Source organism: Macrosteles quadrilineatus, unplaced genomic scaffold (assembly GCF_028750875.1).
Source record: "Macrosteles quadrilineatus isolate MER2022 unplaced genomic scaffold, UCM_ALF_1.0 Scaffold_1__1_contigs__length_201487025, whole genome shotgun sequence".
Classification (NCBI taxonomy): Eukaryota; Metazoa; Arthropoda; class Insecta; order Hemiptera; family Cicadellidae; genus Macrosteles; species Macrosteles quadrilineatus.
Genome location: NW_026542594.1, coordinates 5,645,201 through 5,673,073, shown reverse-complemented (window position 1 = coordinate 5,673,073; position 27,873 = coordinate 5,645,201). Strand labels below are relative to the sequence as shown.

Below are 27,873 nucleotides of genomic sequence, written 5' to 3'. Positions count from 1 at the left end.
CATATAATGAATTGTTTAACAGGGTTTAATATTACTTTTCACCACTTTCATTGTAATAAGCCATAAATATAGTCATTTACCATATATTTTTTTTGATTTTTTTCAATCCTGTGCTAAAAACTGGACTTCTTAATTTTTAGTCTTGGGCTAAACAAACTGAGTGTTGGTTGCATAATAACACGTTTCTCTTTGTTTGTTGCCTATTGTATTTGATAGATATTTTAGTAATGTAACATTTTAATGCAGTAACTCAAGTTTTTTTTATTTAATCACAATCATCATATAAACAATAACAACTGAACAGAACATATGTAAATTAACAAATATAGTTATAAGCCAGTACATTTGGAATGGACACATCAATCCTCCCCCTTAAATTTAGAAGGTAACATGTGGTTGATATGCCGCCTCCATATAGATCCATCATCCATTTCAAGAACGTAAATTAACTGTCCATCCTTGCTCTTTACTTTACCAAACATCCACTTGTTTTTCTTGTCTCTGAAATCATAAGCTTGAACTCTTTCCCCCTTTTTAAAGTCTCTTATTCCCTTTGCACATTTAAAGTCACTGTTTGAAGGTGTGTTATTTGTTATCATCAAATCTAGTCTCGTCCTCACATTTCTCTGAAACATTAGGAATTAAGAATTTGATCCAGTGGAGTTTCTTGATTGTCTCATTTGCATCAAGAATCTCTGTAACTTAATTTCCATATTCCCTCCTTCATCTTTCATGGCTTGTAGACCTTTCTTTATAGTTTGGACAAATCTCTCCGCTTGACCGTTGGAAGAAGGGTGGAATGGAGCACTTGTCTTGTGTAACACACCGTAGTTTTTCAAAAATGTTTCAAAAGTATGTCCACAAAATTGTCTGCCATTATCTGACACTAAAGTAAGTGGAATTCCAAATGTAGAAAACAATCGTCTTAATTTTGTGACACACCAATCAGAAGAAGTATTTTTTGTTTGAAATACCTCAACCCATTTTGTGTAAGCGTCAACGACAATAAAAAAATAATTGTTTCCAAAACAAGGCCCAGCAAAATCTATATGTATTCTTTGCCAGGGACCATCAGGGGTTTGCCATGGATGAGGAGTCGTTTGAGGTGGTTTGTTTTGTTTTAAACAACATTGTTTACAAGTCTTAGCCAGATGTTCAATATCATGATCGATGCCTTGCCAATAGCAGTAGCTTCTCGCTAAAGCCTTCATTTTAACTATTCCCAAGTGACCAAAATGAATTTCTGTAAGTACTTTTGATTTCAAATTTTTTGGAACGACAACTCTATTACCTTTAAATAAACATCCGTCTTGTAATGTAAATTCATAATCATTGTATCCAAGATTCTCAAGGCTCTTTCCTTCTTCTAAATGTTGAATGATGGTTTTAAGGTGTTCTTCCTTCAGTGATTCATCTGCAATCTGTTGTTTTGTAACTGGGAGTGCTTCTAATTGGTTGATTTAAAAGACAGAATAATCATCAATTGAGTTTGGTAGCGACTTTTCATGTGGAAATCTAGACAAAAAGTCTGCATTGCCGTGTTTTTCTGTTCCTCTAAATTCAACTGTATAGTCAAACCCTGAAAGAAAATGAGCGTAATTGAAGATTCTAGTCGCTGCCATAGTAGGTAATGTCTTTTGAGGATCGAATATGGACACAAGGGGTTTATGATCGGTTATCAAGACAAACTTTTGTCCATATATGTATGGAAAGAATTTCTTTAGTCCAAAATAAATAGCTGCAGCTTCTTTATCAATCTGACTGTATTTTACTTCACTTTTTGTCAGAGTGCGTGATGCAAATGCAATAGGTTTTTCTGTACCATTTCCTAGTCTGTGAGAAAGAACTGCTCCGAATCCTACAGGTGATGCATCTGTTGCAAGAGTAACCGTCAGATTGGGGTCAAAATGAGTTAAAATTTGTTCACTTGTTATTTCTTCTTTGACTTTTTGAAAGCTATTTTCACAATCAGAGCTCCAGATGAACTTAGCATTTTTTGTAAGTAATCTTGTCAAAGGATATACTTTAGTTGAGTAGTTTTGTATAAATTTGCTGTAGTACGTGGCCAAGCCTAAAAATGTCTTCAATTCTTTTACATTTGTAGGTCTTCTAGCATTTTGAATCGCTACAGTTTTCTCAGGACTTTTGTGTAGACCTTTTTCATCAATAATGTGCCCGAGGTATTTGATACTTTTTTCAAAAAACTTACATTTGTCTCCATTCAAATGTAAGTTGTGCTTCTGTAGAACTTCTAATACCTTCTCTAATCTCAGAAGAGTTTCTTCGTAAGTTGACCCCTGGACTAAAATGTCGTCGAAAAAACATTGTACGCCATCCATACCTTGTAGTAAGGAATCCATGAATTTTTGCCACAGGGAAGGAGCAACCTTAACCCCAAACATCAGTCTATTTACTTTGAACAACCCTTTATGAGTACTTAGTGTTTGCATTTTGCTACTCTCTTCATCCATTTTCATATGTAAATAAGCATTGCTTATATCAAGAGAACAGAAGTATTTGCCTCCACTCATTGTAGAAAAAATGTCTTCAATCCTCGGAATTGGGTATTTCTCGTCTTTCACGACTTTGTTCAAAGTAACTTTAAAATCTGCGCAGATACGAATGTCACCATTGGGTTTTATGACAGGCACAATAGGCGTTCCCCGTTCCGAGTTGTCTACCTTGGTGATAATCTTTTGGGTTTCCAGACGGCTGAGTTCATTTTCAACTTTTGTCCTTATGGCATATGGAACCTGTCTGGCCCTTATGTATATAGGTCTTGAGTTGTCCTTCTAGTTAAGTTTTGCTTCAAAGTTTGGAATACACCCTATGTTTTTGTCAAATAAACCTTCATATTTTGCAAGTAATGAATCCAGCTCCGGCTTCCTTGTTTCATTCATGTGTATAGATTTTATTTCTCCCCAGTCTAGTTTTATTTCTCTCATCCATTCACGCCCAAAAATCCTATCGACATGTTGATTAATTACAAAGATTTTTCCCATGAAACACTGTCCCTTATAGTCACATTTTACGTAGCCTATGTTACCCCCTTAGGTTTTATGATCTCCCCTGTGTAGGTGCGCAGCTCTACACCAGTCTTGTAAAGTCTTTTGGAAGGAATTAGTCTTTTGTAGTCTTCATAAGAAATCGACGTAAGTGATGCTCCAGTATCCAACTCAAAAGTAACGTTTTTACCTTCCAATTTTATGTCAATGTGAAATTTGTCATCTCTCTTTTTGTCAGACAGTAAATTAATTTCATTGATATTGTCTTCAGAAATGTTATTATTTTCAGTGTAATGAACTTGCCCTTTACTGTTTTTATGTTTACTAAGGCATACTCTTGAAATGTCCCTAGTGGAAGTATCACTAAGCAATCATTAAAAAATTAAGTGATATCACTAAAAATCCTATTGATTTTTAATGATATCATTAGACATCATTTAATAACATCATCTAACCAAACAAACCTAGTGATGTAACTAGATTTGTTTTTAATGATATCACTAAACATCAGTATAGTCATTAGAAATAACTAGGATTAAATTGTTAATCATTAGGTTTCTACTGACATCACTATAATCATCAAGCCAGTCACTAGAAGTCATTAGAAAATTTAGTGATATAAACTTAAAATCACTACAATTGTTAGTTAAATGTGAAAGATTCAAAACTGACTGTTGGGTACAGCCAAGCAAACTCAATATGATGTAATACAATAATTTATTTCCTTATATTTAAATTTGAATGTATATTAGTGTTACAAGGTACATTGATCTGAGCTTAAAAACCCCTTTTGATGCTTTGTCAAAGAAAGTAGAAAAATTGGGAATGTTATTTAAGTTATATGAGGTGAACTTTAAATAAAACTTTATTGAATTATAATATTTTTGGAATCCTAACCTGTTTAGTAGTTTTATTCATTTATTTGCGGTATAACCATTTTTAAAGGGTTGACATGCTGACATTATAATGCAATATTGAAAGATTGTGATTCAAGATGAACGAAAAGTGATTAATGAACCCAAGTGAGATACTACGCCGATTTTAAAATATGCATTTTGCTGCAGATTTGTAGGCGAGTGAATTGTCGGCTGGGAATCTGTAACGTACAGGTTGTTACCTGTCCGCGCACACGGCCGACTAAAAAATCGGCCAGTCGCCGATCTTTCATTGTACAGTATTTCAATAACTATAAGATCTTTACAACCATTAAAACATGCTTAGTCAAATTTTTGTAAGTTTTGTTTCCAAGTTTACCCCTATTCAATCAAAGCTGTATCAAAGCTGTGCATATATTATTAACAGGTATTTTTTAGAAAGAAATTGTCCAAAAATCCGTTGTCCAACTTATAGTAACAGTTTATCAAAACTTTCAACAGAAATTCTATAGCAATAACAAATTTTTTAATGTCATCACGTAAACAGTGTGCAGTTTATAAAACAGCCCATTTTAAAGTCTCTAACTTGCTATCCGATGAACCCAATATTTACAAAAACTTCTTTTTTCTTTGATCTAAATAGAAGAGCACAAACATAGGTTAATTCAACAAAGTCCATTTTAGGATACCTTAACAATGCACTCAAAAAAATTCATTTCTTGACTAAAAATCGCCACGTGTGCGCCTAAACATAAAAATCACCACGTGTGCGCCTAAACATAAAAATCAACTGTGTGCGCTTAGCCAACAATTTAAGTGTTTAATTGTAAAACTTCAATTGTCTTCACTGTCCGGCCGCTCGAACGTGCGGATGTCCACAACCTATCTAACCCTCCCAGACAGTTTCAACCCCCAAAAAATGTCCTGGAAGACCTAACGCAGCCAAACGTGGACGCCCAAAAGTTTTGGAAACTACACGGGAAGAGCAAGTGCAGGCGGCTAAAAGGAATTATAGGGGGACGCACACTCAAATCAAATCAGGTATAACAAAAAACAATACTCCAAAGACCACCCTGAGGTAAATAGAGCGGCTGTTGGGCGTTATAACCAAACACACCCTGAGGTCAACAAGGCGGCTGTTGGGCGTTTTGCCAAACGCACCCTGAGGTCAAGAGGACAGCTGTTGGGCGTTACAGCCAAACGTACCCTGAGGTCAACGGGCGGCTTTTAAGCGTTACAGCCAAACACACCCTGAGGTCAACAGGGGAGCTGTTGCTCGATATAGCCAAGGAAATCCTGACGCCTCTCGACAAAGGGTGCAGATTTTCCAGTTACATAATCCTTTGCTGTCTCACCTTCGTCACTTGCCAGCTACACTTGCTCGGCATATTTCTCAACACCGTCCTATGGGGTCTTGCGAGGGAGAGTTGTTGAACGATATTCCAGCTTTTAGTCTAAAAAAATTAGTCTTTGGGACAGTGAAATCTTCAAGTGTACCTACTGTGGGGCTAGGCTTTTTGAGGAGGAAAAGTGTTGGAAGAAGTGGTTTTGCGGACAAGGGGCATACACCGTCCTTGATCTAAGTCCTCTTGATGAAACCTTCTATTCCGATCGTTGTTTTCTCGACAGGGCTCGTGCTTACAACGACCTGTTTGCGTTTTGTGCCTTAGAAATATCTGTTGGGTATAGACACTCCAGTGGTAAGTATATCTTGATCGAAGGGAGAATGTACCACCAGATAAACAAAAGTTCGACACCAAGGCTGGGGACGTTCTTTTTGTAAATCGGTCCCGTCTTTTACATCGACAGCGAAGAAAGGCAGAACATTGCTTTGGTTAGATCACTTGACGGTGTCGTTGTTGCCTCTTTCACTTGATACCTGTCACAGCAAAATCCATACGTCTCTCACTATCGGTGTTTGGGTAATGAGCCAGCTGTGAACGCTCACTTGGATTTCCAAGTGACAAGTAGATCCACCCTAACCATGTTCTCGTTCTAGGTGACAGGCAAACAGGCATTGATGTGCACGCTGTCCCAAGCACCAACGAGACAGTTTACGAGCCCCACAAGCTATCTGTATGGAAAGTTGGAGGCTGCACTTTACTTGACGTCCTACACTCATTCGAATGAAAATATCGATTGATATATCAATTAATCGATTGCTTCATTCGATATATCGTTTGGTTAGTTAGGTAAGGTTAACCTAACCTAACTAACCAAACGATATATCGAATGAAACAATCGAATGAAAATATCGAATTGAAAAAACAATCGAATGAGTGTAGGACGTCAAGTAAAGTGCAGCCAAGTTGGATCCGGACGACCCACTTCTATCAACCTTTTCAGTCCTCTCATGGAGCACTTTCAAAATTAAATTAAATTAAAAAAAACTTAAACAGGCAAAACAGCAAACCCTATTATTCGATTCAATAGTTTCATCAGATCTGTTTTAGCAACTGACATTAAATTATGCCACATACAAAATATTAAAACCATTAGCATAACCTCAAAATATGGTCCTACTGCTGTTAGGCAAGGTGGAGTTGGAATTATCACGTTGATAAGATTGTTCAGTAGGCCTAAACCCACTGAAATTACTTTCATTGACATGATTGTCATTTATTAATTCTTCGTCAGTGTCAAATGAACCTACATCTGAAGTATCTGAACTTTCAGTTGTCAAAAGTATCAAGGTCTAAATGGAAAAGCTCTGAGTCTACAGACTTAATCAGGACTATCATTTTATTTGACCTATCAACGATTTGGCAATCTACAATTTCATATCAACATACTAACTTTTACTACAAAACAAAAACCTGACAAATAGGCCTACTCAATAAACAACACAATAAGAGCCACAGACGACAAATGAAACTAATGTAAACATTACTAATGAATGATGATTGAATGGATCACAGCTGAGTTGCAAAGAGGACTGTTACAGTGCATAGAGGAACAATAGTAGCCTATTAAAACGTATTTTGGTAGGTGTACTGGGAAGTGGTTATATTTTAACGAGAGCACGCCCCGTGGTCGAAAAATCGACCAAAAGTATGTTTTGTGCAAACTTCTCTATTTTCACCCCACACTGTTAAATAAAACATGTGATTGGAATGTCTTCCATTTGTTTTGATTTTCTGTTTATATTTTGTTGTTATTTCGTCATCACCATAGCAACCCATAAAACCCATGTTAATTTTTTAAAATTTCAAATTCATTTTTTGTGCTTATTTTTGTGCCTATTTTAGTTTATAAAGGGATTCTGCACACCTACAGGAAAATAGCTTTCTAACGGTATGCGTAGATTTTCCGTACGATACACACGAGCTGAGAAAAAAGGTTTTAAAGAAACATGCTTGCCTATTAATATATAGATAGATAGATAGATACTGTATACTTTGAAAAGTGATTATTCTTCAACTGCAAGTCCATATTAGTATAGTTCCCTAAAAATATCAATTTACGATTTGCACAAACTATAGTGCTTTCGTCATCCGTAATGAAGAAAGAGGTGGGGAACGCAGGAACCGGAAAGACAACAGAACAAGTACAAACCAAACCCATAGAGGAATTAAATTATCTAAGTCACGGAAATATAATTAATTATACACTATTTATTGACTTTTTATAGTCATTTTGCACTGCATGTATATTTTGCTCAGCATGTTTTTTTACGCTCTAAAAACAACACAAATTTGGTAATACACAATACGTTTATATCTAATTTAAACATGTTAAAATTATGCATGTTATGCATATGGACACGTCAAAAAGTGGATTACATGTTGCAAAAACACAAGTGAGAGATAATAAAGTACATAACACATTCAGGCATTAAACAAAATAGTCAAAAAAGTCAAATACGTAGAGTAATAATTATTAATTAAAACATAAATTTTGTCTTACAACTCTTAAGATCATACTATTAAAGTAGACTATATACATGTTAAAATAATGTGGTGTAGTAATAATAGAGATCGATGGGTAATTGCAACTATAATTTCAACATGTAGCCTATATTTTTATTTAGTGCATAAAAAAACACGCTATGCAAAACAAACACGCTATGCAAAATATACACGCAGTGCAAAATGACTATAAAAGTCAATAAAAAATGTATAATTAATTATATTTCTGTGACATAGATAATTTAATTTCTCTGTGGGTTCGGTTTGGATTCTAGTTCTGTTGTCTGTCCTACCCTTGCGTAGTGCGTTCCCTTCCTCTTCCGCCATTACGGACTGGACTACGAAACGAAAGCGATAGTTTGCACCATTCCTACTATACATAATAAGCAATAGTATATTTACAAAATTACATAGAAAAGATTTTAATTTTAAAATACTAGCTACTTGGGATGTATAAAAAAATAAAATGTAAGCTCGATAAAACAATGGGGGAATTGCGGCACCATCTTCAAATCGAATGCTTTGAATTTTACGTCTAGTTCCCCGTAGCCTAAGCGAAACTGCTCGAATGATGGAAAGCTGGCTTTGGATTCTCAACCATCCGATAATTTGGGAGTATGGTTTTCTCCATTTTACAGCCAGGGCTTCGCTTGTTCTCCTCTGAAACGCTTCATATTCTTTGTGGGGGACTCCTTCCGTACTTGCAGGTAAGTTAAATATCTTCAGGCTAGGCCTATGATTAATTATTATCCAGACCTTAAGTTAGGCAAGAATCGCTTTAGTTTTGATCACACTTTAACAGGTGCCTTACTCTCAAATAGGCTAGATGTAGGCTACTCATTCTCAAATAAGTTAGCATATTTAATTTTGTTAGCCAATTGTTTTAACTTTAGTAGACCTATAAGTTACTAGCCTAGGCTAGAAGTGGAGTGGGCCTAAATGACACAAGGCCTAATCAGCATACACCTTTTGCTAGGTAAAATAGGCCTAGCCTAGGCTTTTAAGTAGGCCTCTAGGCTAGGCCTAGTAGTGTCCGAAGTGACGACTCGCGTAGGTATTACTTGACTCGAGTCAAATCGACTCATGACGAAGGTAATTTGTCAAATAAGTTAGGTAGGTACCGTGACTCACCCAAATACCGCGATTCTTAATTTTTCTCACCAATATCAAAAATATTGCTGGTAAAATACGTTTAAACTTCATATAAGAAGTAAATTCAACTTTAGGAGTTTAAATGTCTGACGGCTGCTGGATCCATATCATCTGGCTCATTTATCAGTTTGAATGTTGACGTTTCTTGAAACAGGTGTTTTCGTTATGTTTTCTATAAGGACTCATGACTATGTCTTCAACTACTTAGAGTTTTGAATTGAGTCAGACGCAATCAACTTGGTGCCATTGTGAAACCTCAGCCAACACAGGTGAGTTCGGGGGTTGCATTTTAAGTTAGTTAACGTTCTACATTTACTGCAATATGTGAGTAAATGTAAGACGTAAACTGAAGTGTAGCCAGTTCGGACCAACTCGCAGCGTAACAATTATCAGTTATTATAAGTTTAGTAATATAGTTTGGCGAGTCGGCTCGAATCGCATTTAGCCAATAACTTATCGTTTACATAAGTTTTGCGAGTCAAATCATTAACTACGCTACGAGTTAATATAGGTTCGGCTTTCTCAGCATAAGCTCGTTTCTAACTTACCCTTACTGCATTCCCCTTTGAGCCAATAGTGTTTAAGTTTTGTGAGTAAACTTGTTACATTCCAAGTTCGTGTAGGTTCGTTTTTTTCCGTACAAGTTTGTTTAAGCGTTTAAGTTTTGGAAGTCGACGAGTTGAGTCAACTCGTTACATTAGTTTTAGGTTCGGGCAGGTTCGGTTTTCTCTGTACAAGTTCGTTTTTGACTCACTTTGAGCCAATAGCGTTAAAGTTAAGTTTTGGGAGTTAACGAGTTGAGTCAACGCATTACGTTCCGAGTTGGTGCAGTTTCGGCTTTCTCGGTACGAGTTTGTGTCTTTGGTCTACTAGCTCCGCATTGTTCTGGCTGGCAGTAAGTTAGGCATAAACTCTTGAGCTCGAGTTAAGTTATGGATGAGTTGACTGGAGTCAACTCGACTCATCACATCACTAAGGCCTAGGTTACGGTGAGTTATACAATTTGACTCACAGAGGCTAAGCCTGAGGATAGCTCCGGCCAGAGGAACAACTAAGTTAGCCTGTAACCATCAATGCTAAGAATGGATGTGTATTTCCTAAGTTTTTGCCTTTTAAGATAGATTTTTCTGTTATTCGGCTATTGTATAAGCTGAATAACATAACATGATTTTGTCTACCAAGCAGACAATGATTTAATTGATTTGAAATGTAGTTTTTCTAAGGAAGTCATAAAGTTTTGTTTTGACTGGCTTTTTAATCATAAAATTTGACATGCCTAGACCTAGCCTATCTCAGGGACATAAATTGCTTCTGAGTAACTTATTTTTCTCTAGTTAACTTACCTGCTATTGAACTTATTGTACTTAGGCATTTAAAACATCTGCAGGCAAGGTGATTGGTCTATAGGTAGGTATGAACCAAGGTTATTAAAAGAAAAAGAGGTTGCCTCAGTCGTGCGTATGACGTCACCCGCCGACCCGGACGGTGCTGCTCTTAATTCACACAGCTGCCACCTGTCAAATACTTTTGTTATTGTTGTTTGTTTTTGTGTAAGTTCTATGAAAATAAATAAATAAAAAACAAACAACAATAACAAAGAATTTGACAGGTGGCAGCTGTGTGAATTAAGAGCAGCACCGTCCGGGTCGGCGGCTGACGTCATACGCACGACTGAGGCAACCTCTTTTTCTTTTAATAACCTTGGGTATGAACCAGCATCTCCCGCCATTAATGGCTGTTAAATATCAAAATATGTAGGCCTACCCCAAATAAGGTGATTATTTTTCTAGACACAGAAGAAGAGATGGAGGAGAAGATAGACAAAACAAGAACAAGGTGCACAAACACCAAGTTTGCCGTTGATGCTGACGAGGGAACTAGCCTATAGGCCTTGCGAGAAGTTAGATAAAAAGCAAGTACCGTAAGTAAAATACAAACTAAGTTATCACAAATGCTAATTTATTTTACTGTTGTTCTGTGGAGAAACCTATATTTGATCTTGAAAAGCTTTAGGCTAAGCAACATATTTGGAGTAAATTAGGTTAAGTTTACAAGCAGCTTACCTTGCTTGTGACTTGTTATATGGCTATCCATTAATAACTTAACTCAGGGCCGATTGCCGATTAACCGGATAGGCACGGTAGGCACTTGCCTAGGGTGCGAGGTAAATGGCTTTTTTGGGGGGCGCCAAGAATTGAAAAATAAAAAAAATTGGTGGTTGTATTTGCATGTGAAATCAGGGAAAATTGAAAATTCCAGCTATAACTACAAAATTAACGCATAATCGGTCAAAAAAAGTCACACATCATTCCTGGATTTCCTGGTCGGTGGACACCCTGTAATATATAGCCTATTGCAAATGGGCGCTAAGACTATTAGTTGTGCCTAGGGTGCTTAGAAGGTCAAAAACGGGCCTGATTAACTCTTTATGTGCTATGCGGGATATATCATTGTCCATCTTTTTCCCGAAGAGTACTATGGAACGATATATCGTTGTTCGTGTTTCATCCGAATATGCTATGCGATGATATATATCGTGCCGGTGTGACTTTTGATCGTGTGAGTATAAATAATGGGCATATCGGTTGACTCGGTTGTTGTTTCGAAACAGCGATGGTTTCTTTTGAGTCCTCATACGATTGAGGCCTGATATATAGTTCCTTAGCACTTTTGACATGAAACATTTGATTTTTATCGATTTTTCTCGCACACTAGATTTAGCCCCCGTGTCAGGCATAACACTTTTCGGACAAAATATAAGTAGGTATACTACAACTCTAGCATTTTTTTAGAAATTTACAAAGAAATTCTAGTTTGGGTTAAACAATTAAGTTTTTGGTAAGTTAACTGTTCAGTAGGCATTTTACGATTTGCACTCTCATCGTTTTATTTTGTTTACATTTGATTGTTAATAAAATTTACCTCAAGTAAAATAAAACATAAATCATGAATTAAATACAATAGGTTTATCAATTACTTAGGCCTCATTCATATTTACTTAGGCTTCATTCATATTTATATTTCCAATAGTACATTTCAAGTCAAATCGATTAAGTTAAAAAATAGTTCAAGTAATATTTTTTTTTAAATTTAAGATGTAACTAGGCCAAGCCTAAAAACATTTATAATTCTAAACACTCAACACTTAACTTGACTGTTTTTTTCTACATTTTTTTGGCACACTCGTTAATGACATTGTCAAAGTTCATTTTTAGAGTTACATCACTCTCTGTACACAAGATTTTAAATGGTTTGGTTTAGTCTGTTAAAGTGTTGGCCTAATCCGACAGTTCCTGCAGGCACAGTTTTTAATTCATAAAAAATGAAATAGGCTACTTATTTTAGGCTTTTTTTTAACATATTTTCACTGCCCAAAAGCTTTTTTCCACTCTCTTTATAAACTCACTGCTAAATTTGGTTTTTTGCTCATTTCACACAAACAGTGTGTGAATGTAAAAATAAAATTATAAACAAAAACATGACAGTAAATTTAGTTTACTAACCAACTGATAATATGTTTCTCACTCGAGCAAAGAGAACTGACATTGGTGAGTAATGAAAAAATGACATTGATAATTAATTACAAATAAAGATTTAAGGCGGATCAAGTAGTGACATATGTAAGCAGTGGCAGTGATGAGTCATGAGGGAGGGAACCAAGAGTGAGGAGGATTCTATAGATTCAGAAAATATTTTCTGTTGCTTGCGCCCCAAAAAAAAAACTTGCGTCTAGGCTCATTTATAAACGCAGAACTGATGGCGGCCAGTTTTGAAACCGCAGTTTCATTGTCAAACCTCTTGCTTCACAATAGCGGATCCAGAGGGAAGGAAGGGGGCGACATTGGTTTACATTGGTCGAGTAAGCTCGGTCGAAATGGCTCGGCTATTCTTACTTGTCATGTTTTAGAAAAGTGGGTTTACATTAGTAAAGTTAATTCGGCTGAGTTGACGACCTAAGTTTTGATGATTACAAGTACAGTTATTGTGTAAATTATATGTAAATGCTCCGTAATACAGGTGTTACATCTCAAAAATGCTTGAAAAGGGTGTACAATTTGTTGGTAAAGGAAGTTGATGCATTGGTGAAAGAAAAAAATGAATAGGGAATTTGGCAGATTTAAAAATTATCATTAGTTGTTCTTAATTCAATGATGACCTTGTGTTTTTAATTCTTTGCTTCGCTTCTTGTACTTACACCAAACCCTTACTTCCCATATCTTTTAAAAGGTTGTCAATTGCTGTTTGTGGCATTTCTTTGTTTTTCTAAGAAGTGCTTTTGAGATTTAACAAAAAATTTGCATCTCGATACAACTCAACAAACTTTAATGTTTCCTCCTCTGTCCACTTAATTTTAAAATATTTTTTAAATCAACTTTAAAATAACAAAAACATGTATAAGATTGCTAAAATGCGACTTGAGACAGCAGACTGAGAGTGGTGGGGGAAGGGCAAGTGCTTGAAATTGGTCGAGTGGCTGTCTCCTGGCCGAAACTACTCGACTTGTCCTCCAGCTGGGTCTGGCACTCGTCTCGCTTGTCAATCGACTCGTGAAATTGTCTTCACTGGTCAAGTTGACGGTAGAGTACTGACTCGCCTGTCTAATCGCTCTTTTACTCGACCAATGTAAACCAGGCTTAAGCGGCAAGGTGCCTTGTTGTGATGAACTATGAAGCTATACACAAAAAAAATCCCTAACTTAAAACACAACCCTCGTAACATGTTCCTCTTAGGTTATAACATTTCTTTTGCATTGTTGTTGATGAGTTAATATTTAATTCATGGCTTGTTGTAAGATGTAAAAATATTGCATTTTTGTTTTTCATTGCTCTTTTTTTTAAATTAATTTCAGTTTTGTTAATTAACCACTCATTTGAAATTACAAGTTTAGGTTTAGGTATGAGGTCTTGCTCTTTTTACGTCTCTTAATTACTGACATGATTTAAAAATTATATTTCAAGCTCTCAAATCCAGTTTGGGTTAAAAGTTAGTATTTTTACCATTTGAAACCATTTTGTGCTGTTTTGTTTAAATGTACTACTGTAGTATAAAAGAGTCCTAAAGTTTAAATTGTAAAAATTGAATAGTGTACAATTTTAAAATAGTAAACTATGAATATTCTGTTTAGTTTAACTAGGGTATCTATGTAAGTATAAAATATTATTTGTGATTCCAATGTTGGTATTCTCTATAATATTATCTTAGAACTTTAGGAATATCTGTTTTTTTTTTTTTAAAGAAGCAATGATTGTCTAAGGATTTATTTGCTCAATGCACAATTTAAAAATAATAAACTATAATTTGCATTTCCTTTTTAAGGGATCTGAAGCAGCTGAAGTGCCGTATATGTTGCAAGTTTCAAAATCCACTAATGTCTTGAAATGTGTGTTAATTTATTGAAAGTTAGTCATTGTCTTATTGTTATGTTTAAGTGAACTGAAGTTAAAATTTTATAGTTAGCTCAATGTAAATTTAAAAAATAATAAACTATTATTTGTTTTTATGTCTATTTTGTTTTCCACCTTTTAGAATTTATATAGCTAACTAAATTTCAATAGGGGTTTCTAGTGATTTCATTAGAAACATGAAGTGTCATCACCAAAGGTCAGTAAACTTGTTTAGCTTTATAACAAAAAACAAAGTGTTATAACTAAGTATCATTAAAAGTATTTAGTTATATCACTAAATATCATCACAAATAACAAGTTATACCAGTTCACATCATTTAAAGGTTTAGTGATATCATTAAAATTGTCTAGTGATATCAGTACACACCATTAAAATGTTTAGTGATATCATTAAAATTGCCTAGTGATATCAGTAAACACCATTACAATATTTAGTGATATCATTAAAATTGTCTAGTGATATCAGTACACACCATTAAAATGTTTAGTGATATCATTAAAATTGCCTAGTGATATCAGTACACACCATTAAAATGTTTAGTGATATCATTAAAAATTTCTAATGGTATCACTAAGTTGCGCTATTGATTTTAGTGATTGATTTCTAGTGATTTTTACTCGTCCCAAATCTCACTACGTATCACTAAATTTTTTTTTAATGATTGCTTAGTGATTCTTCCACTAGGGGTGTCCGATCTTACCACAGGTGTTACAAGTTTCATCAATCATTGGACAAACATTCGCTCTATGGTATATATTCCCACATCGGTAGCATTTTCCTTTCAGTGACTCAAAATCTGTTACACGAAATTTATTACCAGTACTTGTATAAGATCCTGTGTTGTATGATTTTGTTCTAGGTCTGTGAATTTGTTCATTGGATGTAATATTATTTCTAGCTTTAAACTTTACTTGATTTATGTCTACGTTTCCACTCTTTTGACATATCAAAGTACTTTCAAATTTTGAAAGTTCCATCGTAGTAGCTGTGTTAAGAATTTCTACAAATTGTTTGTGGTCACATTTCTGTAAAAGCTGAGTTTTAATGTCTTTGTCATTAAGTCCACGTATGAGTTGTAGTCGTAATAGCATGTCTAATACAGATTTTCCACAAGCTTCGCAATTGAATTTACAATTAACCTTTTTAGTTCTGTAGCAAAGTTTGAAATAGATTCTCCTTCTTCCTGTATATTCGACTAATAAATGTGTGTTGTAAAGCCAAAATACTTTTTTTAGGATCTAGAAAGTTGTCAAGCAAGGTCACAAGCTCCCCATACTCTTTATTTATAGGATTGTCTGGTGTACATAGGTCGTATAGTTTCTGATGTAGAAGAGGTGTCAAGGCATGTAAAAGTGTAAAAGTTTTTAACTTAGGATCATTTATACCTTTTAAAGTCATAAAAACCTCCAGTCTTCTGGCAAAATTAGAAAATTTTTCCCTTTCATCGTAAGGAGTAAAGCTCAAATTTGAAGTAGGAAGAACTGGAATCGGTGTATTAGCTTGTAGATTTTCAGTGGTGCAACTATTTTGATTGGGAATAGAGCTATGTTGAATACTTGGCATATGAAGTAATTGGGCATCCATTAATCTTGCTTTTGTATCAATCAGCATGTTTTCAATACTTTCCCTGTAAGTTAGCTCGTTTTCTAAATCTTCTTCTTCTGTATAGAAGTCGATCTTGTCTTGAATTAGATCATACTTTGATTTAATCTCAGCTAACAAATCAAGTTTAGTTTGGATTTCATTGATTGAAAATGATCCTTTGTCCACATACTTCTTTACATTTCCAAGCTGAAACTTGACTGTTCTTCGCAATGATTTCAATTTCCTAACTTTATTTACATCTTCTGCTATTTTTTCTAAATCTTCCATTATTCTCGTCGCCATTGATAGATATTTTAGTAATGTAACATTTTAATGCAGTAACTCAAGTTTTTTTTATTTAATCACAATCATCATATAAACAATAACAACTGAACAGAACATATGTAAATTAACAAATATAGTTATAAGCCAGTACATTTGGAATGGACACATCAGTATTAATTAGAGAAGTGTCGCCAATACCTATTAAAATTGTAAAGGAGTTAATAAGAACTGTAACAATTTGCGATTAACTAAATAACCAACCAACTAACTAAATAACCTAACTCTTTGCAGTCCTAATTCTAGTTAGATTAATTAAGGGCAAAGAGTACATAGCTGCACCATTTACAAAAATAATAAATCATTCAATCATTAAAAACTGGTGAGTTTCCAATAAACCTCAAAATATCAATCATAAGGCCAATTTTTAAGAAAGGAAATGGAAATTTAATTTAAATAAAACTATCCGGTCTCACTCCTACCTGTGTTTTCTAAAATAATTGAAAAAGTGGTAAACGCACAACTACAAGAATATTTAGAATCAAACAGATTAATTACAAACAGTCAGCATGGTTTTAGAAAGTCACACACAACAAACTCAGCACTAATATCACTAACAGATGATATATATAAGGCCATGGATGGATCACAGTCAACTCTTGCAGTTTGCTGTGATCTATCAAAGGCTTTCAACAGTGTAGACCATGCAGTCCTTTTAAAGAAATGAACTCAATATGGAATCAGAGGGTTGAGTTTGAAGTGGTTTGAATCATACCTAACAGGAAGAAGGCAAAAAAACATCAATAATAGAAAACACTAACTAAGAATCTGAGTATGATACGGAACAGGAGTGTCACAAGGCTCAATTTTAGGCCATGTTTTATTTACTATATACACAAACAACCTCCAAGAGAATGTAAATGCCAAAATAATCATGATTGCAGATGACACTACAGCACTCATAAAAGGAAAGCATTTATTAGATATAAAGGAAAATGCAGAGGCTACGATACAAGATCAGATCTAGAGCATTGGTTTGTTATAAACGGCCTTCATTTAAATACTATAGTAAGACGATTTTGGTTCATTTTAGAAACTTGCAGAGTAGGGAAGGAGAGTTGAAACTAAGAATAAGTGGTAATGATGTGAAATGCCAGAGTTCAGTAAAGTTATTAGGTGTTGCATGTGACCAGAACTTAAATTGGCGGGAACATACAACACAGCTATGCAAGAAGTTGGGATCACATCATTTCAATAAAAGGTTACATTACCTGCAGACTGCCTTGTGGGTTTTGTTAATCCAGTAGGATTACGTACGTTTCGGCAAATATATTGCCATCATCAGATCCAGAACTTGAAGGTTAAAATCTTGATTTTTCGACACACATGGTCACGTCAAAGTTTAAAATGGAACACATACACAAAACGAACATTAAATACATGTAGGCCTACTATTAAAAAACCGAACAGGATGTAGGCCTACATGTATTTAATGTTCGTTTTGTGTATGTGTTCCATTTTAAACTTTGACGTGACCATGTGTGTCGAAAAATCAAGATTTTAACCTTCAAGTTCTGGATCTGATGATGGCAATATATTTGCCGAAACGTACGTAATCCTACTGGATTAACAAAACCCACAAGGCAGTCTGCAGGTAATGTAACCTTTTATTGATTAGCTAACGTGGTTTAGAAAAACAACTACATTATGAAATCACATCATTTGTCCGAGTTTGTTAAAAATTACAAAATATTAGAAAAATCAGTTGTCCGAGTTTTGATAAATAACTAATAATATTTAGATAAATCAACAGTCCGAGTTTTCATTTGTCCGAGTTTATTACATTATTTTAAAAATATCATAATATCAAGTGTCTGAGTTTTCAACTGTCCGAGTAGAGTTAATATAAAAAATGTGACACCGCGCGCCTAGACTGGCGTCTCAGGCGCCTGGTCAGAAGCCAATGTAAACCCCTTCTGCGAAAAAGTCGGGCATTGTGCGAGTGATCCTCACGTCGCCTTAAGAAAAATTATATTATATCTTTTTTATATTATCAACAAGTTTGGTTGGCTAGGTTAGGTTAAGACAGTTTAATTTTATAATTAAAAATTTACAAAGAAATTTTATAATCAAAAATCTATACTTATTTAATACGTCTATATATAAAGCCCAATTAAGTACCCATGAACTTTTGACAAAACTACAAGTCACACCCCCATAAATGGTTCATACTTAAAATGTTCGTCATGACAAGAAGCCTTGCGCAAAACTATCCATTATTTCATAAATTTTCCTTTAAGGTCGTAATTCCTTTCTAAAGGGAACTTTCCATATACCTAATGTTAATAAAAATGCCTCAGCTGTACCTTTACTGTTTGTCAGCTGTTTGTTACTGTTTTGTTTATTTCAGCTTAACTTAACCAATCAATAATTTTATTAATACGTATGAAGTGAAACGGGGTGAAGCCCGTGGGTAACAGCTAGTTATAAGTAAACCTTGATTCGATTTTTATCTTTTTACCTACATGACTAGATATGGTACAAAGATATGGTTGGTTATAATCAGTTTGTGTTAGGTGATGAAAGTTTTATAAAGTCAATGGTTTAATTTTATAATTAAAAATTGTAAAACTAGTCATATGATGAAAAATTAATTTTATAAAAAAAATTATAAAATTAATTTTATAATTTTTCTTAAGTTGACGTGAGGGGCTCTCGCACAATGCCCGACTTTTTCGCAGAAGGGGTTTACATCGACTTCTGACCATGCGCCTGAGACGCCAGTCTCGGCGCGCGGTGTCACATTTTTTATGTTGACTCTACTTGGACAGTTGAAAACTCAGACACTTGATATTTTGATATTTTTAAAATAATTTAATAAACTCGGACAAATGAAAACTCGGACAGTTGATTTATCTAAATGTTATTAATAGCTGTACCCGCGGGCTTCGCCCCGTTTAACTTCATAAGTGAGCTTGTTCGCATGGCTCAATCAAGTCCTGGTTGAAGTTCGTTCGCTACGCTCATTCACCTTTATGTTGGAGCTCGTTTGCTGCACTCACTTGCCTTCAGGTTAGCTCGTTCGCTACGCTAACTCGCCTCCAGGATGAAGTTCGTTCGCTACGCTCACTCACCTTTTGGTTGCAAATTAGCTGTTGTCATAAATTTCAAAAATAATAGTGCTGCACCCTGTTGGTAATCCTTGTAACTTAAATGCTATTGAACATCATAGAACAGAACCAACTTGTTTAATTGAAACAGCTGTTAAGATTCATTCATTCCATTTAAATATGAGTACTCATAAGGTTAACATGGGAAACTCCAGAGCCACTGGGGCGGAGCCCGAGAGTCCGATCAAAATAAAAACAGCTTAGTTTTCCTATTTAATGCCTAAAGAATCAGTGTACCAAATTTCAGCCTCCTAGGTAAATGGGAAGTGGGAGAATTAGTGATGAGTGAGTGAGTGAGTCAGTGAGGGCTTTGCCTTTTATATATATAGATTATTTATCAAAACTCGGACAACTGATTTTTCAAATATTTTGTATTTTTTTACAAACTCGGACAGTTGAAAACTCAGACAAATGAACCTTACCCAAGAAGTTAAATAGTAGGCCTATATGTCACAACATAAGCTGACAAACTCATTGCATAAGTATTAAAACTAAAATTACGCTCTACTACGGTCATTTTTATTCATTAATATAATATGGTATAGTGTTATGGAGTAATACTGAATTTTCTAAAGAAGTACTAACAGCACAAAAGAAAATCTTGAGAATAATGACTTTAACATGGCCAGGTTCTACATGCAAAAACCTGTTTATAAATTTGAAAATCCTTACAGTACCAAGTATGCAATTTTTAACCATGTAAAGAACAACCTAACATGGTACTCAACTGAGAAAACCCAACACAATTACAACATAAGAAATGAAAATTTACTGGTTTATCCACACCACACTCTACCACTAATCTAGAAAAAGGTTTTTATTACATGGGAATGAAACTTTTTAACAAATTACCAAACAACATGAATGAAAGCGTATTAGAAAGATTTTTCAGAGAATTGTAAAAGATTATTGATCAGAAAGGCCTACTACAAAGTTAAAGATTTCTTGAATGATACTGAAATATAATCTAGTGGTTCTAGTCATTTAGCATGAGTTTTATTGTTTCATTTTATCTACTTTCATATGTTTGTCACATTCAACCACTTTATAAGAATTATTTGTTCTGTCAAAATACTACTACAAAATACTAATGTGTTGGCGGCAAAATTCCAGTCTGACTATTCTCCATAAGCATTTGGACCTAGCTTCTCAAGGTTTGTATTGTATAAATTGGAAATACATTGAAAGTAATCATTAGTTTTATGCCTTGAAATTAAAGTTTCCCGGTGTGAATCCAGCACCTAATAAATAATCTTTTTTTGACATAATACAAGTTTAAGGAAACCGACTCAAATCTCTAGATTGAAGAAAAAATAAAATCTGGCTAATGGAAATTCGCTGGAAAATCTCTAGAGTTTTTCCTTAAATTCGAATTCGGTTCTATTAAATTTGCACATTTCATTAATAGTTGATGTTACTGGAATCACACCCGGAAACTTAATTTCAAACCGTTCTTGGCATAAACCAATGATTTACTTACAATGTATTATTCTAACTCACTAAACCTCATAGTAAGATAACTATGTAAGTAGGCATAGCCACGTTTACACAAGGCCAGAGTAGATCAGGCAGGTTATTTGCCTCTAAATGTACAGTATTTCAATTTACTTGAGGCAAGTAACCTGCCCAACAAGTGGCTTTGTGTAAATGCGGCTTATAAGCTAGATCTGCAACACAGTAAAGAAAACAGGGATGCCAAAATATAAGGTTGTCTTTACATTAATATGCGTCTCACAGTACTAGAACTTTTAATTTGGGTTGCACGTAAAAAAAACCCTGTATTCATTAGCAGTGAATGTGTTGAAATAGTTGAAATACCTTCTTAAGCAAAATTCCCCAATTGATTTACAATTGTTATTACCTATGTTGTTTTACTGTACCAGGATTTTATTTAATGACCGTAGAAATGAAAAACATATAAATAATAATGTAAACAAACAGTTGATATTTAAGGCATTATCTTTGTCAAAATAACTGTTACATTTTAAATACTGCTTGGTCCCCACAGATTATATTCATTCAATAACATTAAGTATTGTATAATATATTTAATGTACTAAATTTGATTTATAAGCTCTTGTTACAGTCGAAACTGAGAAAAAGAAAATAAAACTGAGTAAAGAAGAGAAACAAAGGCAGAAATCCATCAAGGAATTAATCATGACAGAACAGGCTTATATTGATGATATGTCCATTGTACATGATGTAAGTATTTCTGATATATCATGAAATTATTTCTAATGTTACTTAGACTTGACTATGCTATTTAACTTAAAGTGGAAAATGGGCCTACTTTAAATTGCATCATGTGCTTAGTACTTTCTACTACCATGCTATGAAAGAACAAATAGTTTATTTTACAAATTTTCATATTCATGTATCTAGAGACTTGGATTATATTAAAAGACAAGTTCAATTATCCTCTCTTTTACTTAATTTTAGAGGAGGCCTACATTATGTTTTTTTGTTTTTTTTTCGGATATGAACTTTATATTAATTTATTGTTCTAACTGATATTTCAGTACTAAGGTTGGACTCTCTTAAATAAAGATTAACTGTACATATATTACAAAAGCTATGAGATTTATGGATTTTTGTTACTTTTATCAACAGGTTTTTGAAAGACCATTAGCTGAAAGCAAAATCGTAACTCCAGATGAACTGAGCACTATTTTTGTGAACTGGCAAGATATCATTGTTTGCAACCACATGTTTCTCAGGTTAGCAAGTTCTAATATGTGATATGTGTAGGGTGAGTGTAAGTGTGAGTGCACCAGTGAATGGCCACCCCCTTGTGAATGACAGTTCCATATACAAACATAATATTAAGCTTTTTGTTTTGCCTGGAGTATCACAATTGGTCTTAAAAGTAACTTTGAAGCCTGATTGGAATATATCCTATCACTATTTAAAAAAAGTGTCAATCATGATTGTTTATTTCATGTAATTAGCCTAAAAGGAAGCATCAAAACATGTTATGTACGATGCTGTAATCATTTAAGATCACAATCCTACCAAATAATTATTAAGTGGCCATTTACTTGATCACAACCAGTGAATTACTGGTTCAGTCATTTACTATATTTTAACCAATTTGGAAGATTTCAAGTTTTGAAAACTATGCTTTCCGGTGGTTTATGTAATTTACTAGGATACACAACATCTCTTCAGAAATCATGTGGATAGGCCCACACTTTACCCAGAATTTAACCGTGGGGTAAAGTTTATGGTAATTGACTAGATAAATAGTGGTCATTCATTATAATGTATTATTCAAAACTCCTAAAATGGTTATTTTGATTACATTCAGGGTGTCCTGTTTTGTTGGAGAATCTTAAACTGATCATTTACTGAAAAGATGGGGGGGTTAAAACAATTTGATGATGCTATTTAATAAGCGGTAATTCTCTTGTACCAAGATTTATTTATGATAAATTATATTTTTCAACACTGGTTGAACATAATGCATTAAGATTTATTATTAGACAGAGCAATACGGACAATACTTTTAAACGATTTCCTACACTCTACCTTAATAAGCTGTTCCCCCTTGTCAGATACAAGGGAACTCAAGTTTATGCTCTAACCTTGAGCAAGTTTTAAGCTTTCATTACAACCTATTTAAGAAAGTATACAAATAAATGTAGAGCAAAACTGAGTTAGTTGTTCCTGACTCAGAAATTATATTGTTTTGCACAAAATGGTGTGCTTGCTAAGGAAAAGACAATGGTTTACTAGGCCTATTTTAAATAAGGTTAAAATATACTTGTTGTTGGAAATCTACTTTTAATCGTATTTAAACTCTAAATATCATAATTACCAGCAACATAATTGTTTTTTATTTATTTATCTATTATATTTATCTATTATGTGATTATAACACATCTATAATGTGTTATCTATAATGTGTGTTATTATATTACGAGGTGTTGGCCCGTCCTACGTACGGGAATTCAGTAGTCAGTTAAAACCGTGTACAATTCAGATCAGCTAGTTTACACAAATAAAGGCAAAGTTTCTTGCAGTTTTAATGTGAAAAATCATCTTGTAAACAAATGTTGTGTGACCAAATATGTTTTTATTCCATCATAGGCCTATACGATATGCATTTTAAATCCGATAATTTTACAATAAAACAGCAATTCTGCAATTTTTACGATATGAAAAGCGTTGTTAAAGTGAGATTTGCAGCCGATTCACACAGACGCACACTGATTAAAAGAAGCCTAAGGTAGAGAGAGTAATAGTGAATTGAGAAGTGTATAGACCTAGTCAATGATACCACCTTCCAGCATACCTGCCTCTTCCATAATTATTATCACCAAAATACAACTACTATACACCATTTCCAGTAGGTCTGAATAGAAACGACCTAAAATAAAATGATAGTATGCAATAAAATTCACAGTAGGTACACATAATTTAACTTTGGTGTCCTAACATCAAAACTAATCGTCACACACCTATCCTTTAGCCTATATCAATTTAACTGCATTAATTGCTAAATAAATAAGTGTAAACAAAGAAAATTAAAAACAATAACAGTTTGTTTCGAAACAGCTGTTTGGTTCAAATAACATTCATTTGAAAAAAAACTGGTCACATGTAGCAGGAATATAAAAAGTAAACACGCTAGTAAAGCTAATGACGTAATTGTCAATGTTTATTATCCATAGCGTTATCAGTTCTATCCTTAAAAATTACCCACCCTCATTGAATAAACGTACATTGTAATTTCCCATATTAGTTAATTTAAACTACAATATATTCATAGTTGAAGTAAAATTGATATTTCCACATTTGGGGGCGCTGATATCGGCCCCCCTAATCTTAACTGCAACTGAACACGATTTCATAAAAGGATGGTTTGTCTAATTGCAGTATCCTAGGTCAATGTTGACGTTGTGTTCAATCTATGTCATCCATCTGTTTATCTTTGTATAAAACCCGGCTGAGGTTGTGGTGGTAATTTAAAATCGTGATTCCTGATTATTCTTGATCTTCTTTTTATGACATCAATATTTCCGGGCCTAATCCAAACAAAGTTAAAGCAAACAAAAATTAATTGTAAACAAAGAGCTACCATTAAGAATTAAAACATGTAATCATTGTTATTTTTCTAATCTTTCCTTGAAAAGTGGAGCAGTAAAATAATTTGCATTTATCCTTTTTTTATTAAGACTCGTGTACAGAGCCTCGATTTGTACTGTGGTTTAATTAATTTTGGTTAAAACTGTGGTCTAATTATTTCTACTAATCTTACTTATTTCCTATAATCAATGACTTAAAATAAGAGTAAATAAAATAACCTCATAGTTCCATAGTTTATATTTAACCAGCTGTTAGCTAAAACAAATCGAAGATTACAAAGATTGCTTTAAAAAATAATAGAAACATCTTAGTATTTTACTATGCATATTTAATTAATCTATCACCTCTTAGAGGAGAATTGAACGTATCAATGATTAGCATTACACATAGTATAAATAAGTCAACCCTAAGTATGTATTTACATTTTTATCCAAATGCTGAATTTGTGACACAAAAGCAGAATGTTTACAGCTGTTATGTTAAACAAATTATTTTATGCCAAAAGCTAGTTTAGAATCTTAGCGTCGGCTGCTAGACTTTTTAAAAATTAAAACTTAATTTCCAAAAATCTGGGACCCTAAACTAAAATTATGGCTTCGACATTCCCTAGTTCTCAAAACTATCTTTCTTTCAACACAAAACTCATGAAAATCCGTCAAGTGGTTGATTCAGAATCGTGAAATAAAAAAACACTGTTTCGTTTTAATATTATAGATTATCAATTTTCTAAATAGAAAATGAAGCAATCAACCTCTGAAACTAATCATCAGTGATAGCTGTAATCATCTGTAGATTTATAATGATAAGATGTGTAAGCTATTTAATTGTTGTTATTACATTAATTCTGGAGGAAAATACTAATGAGCAGTGCTCGATTTGCGGGGGAACGTGGCGGAATAGAGTTCCGGTACCTCTCTTTCAGGAATATAAAAATATTGGCATAAATAGGTACAAATGACAATAAATAGGTTACAGTTTTGGCTCCTCATTTTTACTAATGAGCACTATATCATAACAAACAATATTTACTGTTATATGGAACAGAAAAATGTCAAACACATAGCAAATAAGAAAGTCTTGAGATTGTAAATTGTAATCCACATTTTTATGATTCATTAAAATCTTTTAGATACATTATGTTACTGCCGATAAAATTGTTTAACTACCAAGATTGTACTGCAAATAAGCTGTTGCAAGTTTTTGGGTTATACTGATTGTTAACTCGATCACCATGTTTAATATTCTCATAATCCAACAACATTTTAGAAGAAGTAATGTGTTTGGATTTTTTTAGAGCTCTCCGGGTTCGTAGAGAAATGAGCGAAGGTGGAGTGATAAGAATGATTGGAGATATTCTATGTGAAAGTGTAAGTACTAAATTAAAGCAAAAGGTTAGATAATAAATAGTTTAAAATGTCTATAAATAAATAGAAAATTTAAGTTTACTACTGTACAAAAAGATTGCATGTATTGTTTTACCTGACGATTATGGAAAAAAATTCCTCATTTCTACAAAATAAGTTTTTATAGACAAACTTTCAGAGGAAAGAAAAGTAAATAGTAGCAAACTGCCTGATCAGAGGCACAATTCACAAATATTTCAGCAGTCCTGACAAGCTGTCCATAGTTTATTTTATTGAAGCCTCTCCCACTAAGCTCCACGGGGAGTTTCTAATGAGTTCACACCAGACTTGTCAAGATCTGAACCCTCAATATCTTGCTTGTCACCCGTTTTCTTGAGTTATGCTTGCATTTGTAGTTTTCTTTTAGGGCTTGAAAGGGGGTTAAGTAGTGTATACTCTTACATAAAGTAGTTTACTCCTAGTGAGGACTTTTCTTAAATTTTGTATTTCAGGCATTTGCTGGCTTTTCATTGTAGCAAAGTCTAAGCAATGTGTTTATCGCCACCCAAGCATTTATTGTTTGTCTGAGTGTGTGTTTGTTACAGTTGCCCCGCATGACAGTGTACGTAAGGTTCTGCAGCTGTCAGCTGACTGCGGCTGCGCAGCTCCAGCGTCTGACAGAGCAGAGTGAACAGTTCCGTCAGCTGGTGCGCCGATGTCAGGCCGACCCTCGCACCAAGGGGATGCCTCTCAGCTCCTTCCTCATCAAACCCATGCAGCGCATCACCAAATATCCTCTACTCATCCAGAAGGTTAGATATCTAACTTGTTGTTGGCTAAGACTAGTTGCCCATGTTACAAATATTATAATTAGCTAGGAGGTGAATATTATTTATTTGCTGTTCATCATTAAAACAGTTTTGAACAAAGTATTGCTCAAATATTCCTGCAACAATTCATCAATGAATACATTTGAATCAATGTTCAAGCAATTGTCCTACATTTAAGGAAATTTTAAGGTAAACAATTTAGATTATTTATTTGATCATAGTGAAACTTTAAACCAGTAAAATTAAAAGATGAAAGTGTGTTTGACCCTTCAACTCCAGTAATGTAATCCTACTAATATTATAAATGAGAAAGTTTGGATGTATGGATGTATGGATGTATGGATGTATGGATGTATGTTTGTGACAAGTGACCGCGAAAAATACTGGTCGGATTGGGCTGAAATTTGGCATGATTATAGCTCACATTCCCGATTAACATATAGGCATATTCTTATTTCAAAAATCCTTTCGGGCTCCGCCCCAGTGGCTCTGGAGTTTCCCATGTTAACCTTATGAGAAATAGAATTATTGAATCTTAACAGCTGTTTCAATTAAACAAGTTGGTTCTGTTCTATGATGTTCATAGCATTACAGTTACAAGGATTACCAACAGGGTGCAGCACTATTATTTGTTTTACATTTATGACAACAGCTAATTTGCAACCAAAAGGTGAGTGAGCGTAGCGAACGAACTTCAACCTGGAGGCGAGTTAGCGTAGCGAACGAGCTAACCTGAAGGCAAGTGAGCGTAGCGAACGAGCTCCAACCTAAAGGTGAGTGAGCGTAACGAACAAACTTCAACCAGGACGTGATTGAGCCATGCGAACGAGATAATCTTGAAAATTAAGAAGTTAAACGGGGCAAAGCCCGCGGGTTACAGCTAGTTTTAAAATATTTGCTTGAATTTGTTTAAGGTAACGGTACTCACAACATGTGTTTGGATCGAAAAGTATCAATACATTTGTTATTACTTATTTGCATAGAAAATATTTTCTGTATTAATATTCATCTTCATTTAAAATAATTGACAACAGATATTAGAATTTTAAAATATTTGCTTGAATTTGTTTAAGGTAACGGTACTCACAACATGTGTTTGGATCGAAAAGTATCAATACATTTGTTATTACTTATTTGCATAGAAAATATTTTCTGTATTAATATTCATCTTCATTTAAAATAATTGACAACAGATATTAGAAGTACCGGGTGTTTCAAAATTATTGA

The 27,873-nt window shown here is 34.1% G+C and overlaps 1 protein-coding gene and 1 long non-coding RNA gene across 7 annotated transcripts in view; both read left to right on the top strand.

Moving 5' to 3' along the window:
• Nucleotides 1-27,873, top strand: part of LOC128987275 (intersectin-1) — a 117,861-nt gene that overhangs the window by 76,786 nt on the left and 13,202 nt on the right. For all 6 annotated transcript variants that reach the window (XM_054408047.1, XM_054408070.1, XM_054408075.1 and 3 more), the window contains 4 exons: nt 21,469-21,587; nt 21,996-22,102; nt 25,768-25,840; nt 26,422-26,628. In XM_054408047.1, coding sequence (XP_054264022.1) covers nt 21,469-21,587; nt 21,996-22,102; nt 25,768-25,840; nt 26,422-26,628 — 506 coding nt within the window. The remainder of the gene's footprint in view (nt 1-21,468; nt 21,588-21,995; nt 22,103-25,767; nt 25,841-26,421; nt 26,629-27,873) is intronic.
• Nucleotides 8,115-14,401, top strand: LOC128987309 (uncharacterized). Its single transcript, XR_008490228.1, has 3 exons — nt 8,115-8,495; nt 10,731-10,861; nt 14,257-14,401. It is a non-coding gene; the product is annotated as an uncharacterized LOC128987309 (long non-coding RNA).